The 6538-nt window shown below is 41.6% G+C and overlaps 1 protein-coding gene across 2 annotated transcripts in view; it reads left to right on the top strand.

The window, feature by feature from the left end:
- Positions 1-6538, top strand: part of HK3 (hexokinase 3) — a 52749-nt gene that overhangs the window by 21443 nt on the left and 24768 nt on the right. Inside the window, exon 1 of one of the 2 annotated variants that reach the window (XM_039356778.1) lies at positions 740-1586. The exons of the other annotated variant lie outside the window; for it this stretch is intronic. Coding sequence (XP_039212712.1) covers positions 956-1586 — 631 coding nt within the window. The 5' untranslated portion in view covers positions 740-955. Of the gene's footprint in view, positions 1-739; positions 1587-6538 lie in introns of those variants that run through there. 2 annotated transcript variants of the gene reach the window in all.

The following is a 6538-nucleotide window of genomic DNA, read 5'->3' as shown; positions in this document are numbered from 1 at the left end:
TCTTACCAAAGCTAATCTTTTTTTTTTTTCAACAAACAACACTATTTTAATTTTACACACAGTAAATCCTCCATTAACATTTGTTCTGGTTGTGCATTTTACCTTACAGAAAGTTGGTAATTTCTATGGCCAGTTATCTCGGTCTCAGATGCCCATTTTAAAAATAACTCACCTTAACCTCCTTCAAGGAAGTCTGAAACGTTGTTCTTCCCCCCCTCCCGGACCTTCGGATAAACTGGCTGGCAGGCTCCTCTAGCATGGGGGTAATGTGAAAGGGATTTTTTTTAAAAAAAAAAAATCTTCCCATGGAGCAAGTGCGTCTGTGTGTTTTAATCCATTATATGGGGGAGGGGTGTTTCCTCCTGCTTTTCACTTTATGAAGCCAAGCTGAATCATTTGGCGGCCTAGAAATGAGATTAAATAAAAGTGCAAACCGACACACTTCCTAACTGAAAATAGGGAGGGGCGATCTGGACCTCCCTTGAGGTCAAGCAAGTCAGTTCCAGAGAGAGCGATGACCCCTCTAACCTGCGCGTAACTCTGTGGTCCCTGATCTTCGCTCCCCCTCCCTCCGGCTCTTCTCTCCCGACAGCCCGTTTCCAACTGCCTTCCATGGAATTTCCTCCCTGCCCTTCCCCCACCCGCTTCCTTCGCACTCGACCTGGGCTCCTTCCTTCTTTCCTCCCTCCCTCCCTCTCTCCTCCTTTTCCCCCCCTACCTCAGCTCCTGCTTGTCCCTCTCCCCTTTCTTCTCGGACTTCACGCCCAATAGCTGCTGCCCCTCTTGCCACCCTGCCTCCTCTTGCACTGGATTCCTTCTTCAGCGCCCAACCCTCAGCTTGGCTTGCCAGCCTTTAGCTTCTCTTCCTGCCCTATCAGGCTTCCTTTGGTTGCCTGTACTTCTCTCCGCTCCCCTTGCACATCTGGGTGACTCAGCTGGCCAGGGGACTCTGGCCATGGCTGAGCAGGACTTAAATCCCAGGTCTGAGCATGGCAGTGGTGGCTCAGCTAAGTCAGAAAGGGGCTCTTCTAAGGTTTCCTTTTTCCTGAAAAACACCTCAGATTCACAGCCAGTTTCCGAGAGGTTCTCCATGATGTTAAATGCCTCCCCAGACTCTAACACATTCTTTGCTTTTAGCAAGTCAGGATCCAATGCCTCTGAGATTGACCAGACCGAGAGAGACTCTTTCTCCTTCCCCAGTCAGGATTCTAGTGCCACCACCTCCCTTCTTTCTTTTTCATTAATGCATTCCGGCTTGCCCCAGTCCTCCAGAGCTGAGCAAGTGTTTCCTAAAGAAAGAGGAAGTTCAGGTAGCTTTGTGTCCATTACCAAAGCAACTTTACAAACTGGTTCAGAAGCCAGACCTGCTCATAGGCTAATACCTCATCGACCTTCTCCTAAAATTTCCTCTATCCCTGAACACATCCAGAAACGTATTCTGCCCTTTTACGTAACCCTGAAACAGCTTCAATCTGTGAAGAACTTAATGGTGGCAGCCTTGGAAAAGGGCCTCAAGGAGAAGGACAAAGCAACCAGTTACTTACCTATGTTGCCAACTTATGTTTGTGCTTTGCCCGATGGTAGTGGTAAGCATGCTGTGAAATTTCATAGATTATGGATTTCCATCTGAACCCAAAATCATCAATACAGAGTCCATTGACAGACTTATTTTTTTTAAAGAAAATACGTTTTTGAAAATTAAAAATGATATAGATGTAAGGTGTTCTCACATGAGATCTCACAAGGAATGAATTTGAATATTCTATTACTATTTATTATTTTACACAGATACGTATACATAACCCAGTATAAGAAATTGCAGTAGTGTAACCTTCTCAAAATTTGTTCTCTACATCATACCAAGTAGTATTCATCACTACTAGGGGGGCAACTATTGAATAGGTATGGTTAAAGCCCTGGAAAGAAAGTCAGATACCATGAGTTTTTATTGTGCCTTAAGCATGGAAGCCAGCAGAGGGACAACCAATTCCTTTCTCTCAGATCAATCCACCTTACAGGATTATTGTAAGGAAATAGGAGGAGGAGTACTGCACACATTGCCTTGAGATGCACCGAAAAGAGTGAGATACCAGTCTAATGAATAAATAAGCCTGATGTATAGGTTAGAAATAATGTTTGGTTCCATGTTCTTGCTGGAATTATAACATCTAAAGTAGTATGTATGTAAGTGGGAGCATGCACATAATGCCTTTCCCCAAACAGTATTTTTCCCAGCTTGGAGTTGTGGAGAGAATATAAATTATGTCCACAAGATTATTTTTTTTAATCTAGTGTTTGTTTATTGAGTCTGCATACCCCTTATTCTCTAAAGGCTGTAGGCAGATTACAAAGTCAACGTATAAAATAATGCTCCCACTCTAAATTCACATAAAAATAAAAAGATCAAGAATGATGGTCCCGGAATGCCCAGATCTGCTAACCTGCACTTTAACTGCAGTTAGTGATGTTTACTCATGGGCAGCTGGGTTGAGGCAACAATTCCTAGGGTAAGGATAAAGGTCGATCTGTGCTCTGAGTTCTTGGGCTTGTCCATAACAGGCAGAGGATTCATTAATGTAGTATAGTTATGTAGAATATAGTCTAGAACATTTCTGCCACCTCCACATTATTCTTGGTGAGGATAGCTCTCCAATACTGTAGAGAAGCAGTTTCTTAATGACTTCACACTGAACATGCATAAGATCATTACATAAGCAGAATCTGCACTCAAACCTCTTCAGTGTGTGAAGTGCTGTGGTAAAATTAGATTCCAAGGCTTTATTTATTTATATGTCATTTGTCTAAATTGTACCCAGAAACAAATGGGCAAGCAATGAAATTCCTGCAATATTGGCATTATATAATAATACCGGGTTGTCTTAGCTAGATGTGAATTGTATTTTCATAAGTTGCAATTTATGGTCGTTAAAGATGGTCCATGTAGAACATACTACAGTAGTCTACCCACAAGGTGACGAGGTGGGAGACTATAGCCAATACCTTCTACTTCAGGAACACTTGCAATTGGTATATGGTAGTTCTCGACTTACTACAGTTCATTTAGTGACCATTCAAAGTTACAGTGGCACTGAAAAAAGTGACTTATGACCATTTTTCAGAGTTACAACCTTTGCAGCATCCCCATGATCGTGTGATCAAAATTCAGATGCTTGGCAACTGGTTTATATTTATGACCATTGCTGTGTCCCAAGGTCATGTGATCACCTTTTGTGACCTTCTCACAAGCAAAGTCTATGGAGAAGCCAGATTCATTTAACAACTGGGTTACTAACATTGACTGTGCAAGTGGGGGTGAGTGCACGGATACATGTGTGTGGCCTGGTGGCCAGTAGGCCACGGCCTGGTAGTAGGCTGCGGCCCATAGGTTGGGGACCCCTGATGTAGGTCATGCAAAGCTATAGTAACACAATCTTGCAAGTCTGAATGTGCTTCCTCCTCCCTCCCTTTATGAGAATTAGGGAGGGGATTGTCTCAGACAATTTATTCAGTTTACATGCCTGCCCAGGGCTCAGGCCTCTTTCATCTGACTGTTGTTTTGGTAGTGGCTCTTCCATCAAGGCCATGCCCTCCCCCATTGGCTCAGACACACACACACACACACACACACACACACACACACACACACACACTTATTCTTAGAGAAATCTAATCTGGCTATGAGTACAAAATACAGATGTGCTGCTCCCCTCCTCTGCTGGCACTTTCCCAAGATCCCTCAACAAAACTTATAATTCATTTGTACTCTGAGAGTTCCTTTCTGCTGGGCTGCCTACTCTTTATCTTCCTGTTCTGGAAGAAGCTGCCTCTGCCTTTAGCTCAGTGCTGTATCCCTGATGTATATGGAGCTGGAACTTCTTCCCTGCTCTCTAGTTGTGTACTTGACAGCTCTGTGACCCCTTCCAACCCATAGAAGTCAAACTCTTGCTCATTTTGGGTTGCCCCAGTCTCTTGTAACAGTAGTAGTTCTTGTGGGTGGGGTTTTTCTTGTATGTCAACCAATGAATTTTGCACCAATTGTAGAGCATGCACGTCTGAGGCTGTCTTATGATCTCTCTGAATCTGGATAGCCTTTCTGCTGGACCAGGTATTCTAAACATTTTCCTTTATGTCTAGAATCCAGTATAGTGTCCAGTTCATATTCTTTTACCCCATCTACCAGCATAAGGGAAGGTGGACCTGTCCTTGAAGCAGATACCTATATCTATAGAATGCAGGATGAACCTTCATTGACGTTGGCAATTGCAAATGGAAGGCTAGGTTTATTTGTTTAATCACTGGGATGGGACCAATGAACTTTTAAGTCAAGTCTCTTTGAAAATCAGGCAGATGGCAAAAGTTTTGTAGAAAGCCACATCAAATCCCCTTCAGCAATTCTGACCCCTTCCTGCTTATGTACAGCCTATTTGTATGATGTGTTTACCAGCTCTAACTACCCCTTTAAGGGCACTGGGCCACTTGCCTCTCTTGTAAGAAATCTGAGCACAGGGAACTAATGATTCCTTAGGTATGAAGGGAAACACATGAATGTAGCAGCTGAAAGTTGCCTGAAAAAGAAACATTTTGATGGGGGGATATATTGAACTGCTGTTGGCAAATTCTGCAAGAGGCATCATTTCAGCCAATTGTCTTGTTGTTAGGAGAATTAGCTTTTTAAATATTGCTACAATAATTGGCTAACTTTCTTAAAGTCACAGTTAAAACCTGGATGATGAGAGAATGACAAATTAATTTTAATATTTAAAAAGTGTGAAAACATCTTCCAAAATATGGATGTAAATGTGTACCGTGGTCCAAAACATCATGATTGGCTAATACTGTGTATCTAAAAACATTTTAGATCCAAAAACAAGAGCTGTGCTGTTTCTTGGGCTATTGGGAGGCTCTTGCAAGGGATTAAATGGGCCAGTTTTGTGAATAAATCCAGTACTACCAGATAGATGCTGGTATCCCTGCATTGGGGGTAGATCATAATAAAATCCAGTAATATTGAGTTCTAGGGCCATAAAGGGGTCTCTAGAAATTACAGCAAGCCAGGTGGCTTTCCAGGAATAGATTTTGTTTTATAATAGATGTGACAAGATGAAATGTAATCCCTTACCCTTGATCACCAGAAGTCCCTAATGTTCCCCTCACACCCCCACCCCCGCACCCTGCCATTCTATTGTCATGGCAGAGTTATAGTTCTTCTCTTAAAGAAGGGGAATGTATAAACAACCATTATACAACAGCTGTCCTCTCCTCTATTGTGAAAGGTGAAAAATTGCCTTGTTGGGGTCCCTGAATGTAATCCATTTGAACCCTGATATAAACTTCATGCTGCTGCTGTGCTTTAATCTGTTTTGAAATAATCAGCCTGTCTCCTGGCTCCCCAGTTTTTCATAAGATCTGTCTTTGGGTGGGACTCCAAATTGCTTGGTTGCAGTATGTTATTTGGAGTTGGGTATATAGGGTAGATTGTACTCAGGCTTACATGAAATGGGATCTGGAACCTTGTTCTGTTGGAAGTACAAAAATCAAAACAGAAGATAAAGTGTCCCTACCTGATTTGTTAAGTAATGAGGGATTGTATCTCCCACAGACCTAAATTCTTATGGTTTGTACAATGATATTGGCAGCCTCTTCCAGGAAATGCCTTCATTATTGGAAAGCAGTTTTCATTACAAATAACTCCAAATGGAAATGTCATAGTTGCTTTCTACTGGGAGAAGCAACCTTGAAAGGCACCTGGCAGTCGATTTGTCTTTTTCTTCTTTCTTTATCTGGAGGAAAATTGTTCTTACTGGCAAATTTGAAACTTTGGTCTCTATTAAAATGGGTGGAGTTTGGGTGTCTGAATAGTGGCTGAGAATCAAAGAATTCTTTTAACTTTTGAAGTGCCTTTTATTCTGGTGTAGACCATAAGAATCAATTAACTTTGGGGGGGGGGGAAGACAGTGGTTTTATATGTTCAGCAAAAATAGTAGAAAAATAGCAAAGCTCAGAAAATGTTACACATCTTTCACTTTAGTGGAGCAAGGTGTGCAAGTGTGCCAGTGATAAAGAAAGATTGTACATTTACAGGATCCATTTGTATGCCTTCAATAGAGATCCTGTACCCCAAATCTTCTAATTAAGGAAGGTCAAAGGGACTCTACTCCAATTTAGAAAAACATTTATTTCCACAGCGGTTTTTAATTTCTGACGTGCATTTCATGCAAGGAAGGATTCTCAGAGTAACCAACTTGTCATCTAAATACACCATGCTGTACTTATCTAAAATGTCCAAAAATATTTCATTCCTGAATCTAGAGAGGACAGTCCTACAATTAATCAAGCCAAACAACATGCCTGTATATTTAAACTTGTTGTATCTTGTATCAAATGTGGTCAAGTATTCATTTCCTTCCTTCATTCCAATTAAGCTGTAAATACTTTTTAAATCCAACTGCGTAAAAATGTGTGTACTTTGGTGGCGGTCCAGGGGATCCCAAATAAGGAATAGAAGATAGTGGTCTTTAAAAATCATCTTGTTCAGATG

Source organism: Crotalus tigris, unplaced genomic scaffold (assembly GCF_016545835.1).
Source record: "Crotalus tigris isolate CLP2741 ecotype Arizona unplaced genomic scaffold, ASM1654583v1 scf7180000018829.1913635, whole genome shotgun sequence".
Taxonomy (NCBI): Eukaryota; Metazoa; Chordata; class Lepidosauria; order Squamata; family Viperidae; genus Crotalus; species Crotalus tigris.
The sequence above is the reverse complement of the archived record's forward strand: the minus strand, read 5'-3'. Positions and strand labels throughout refer to the sequence as shown.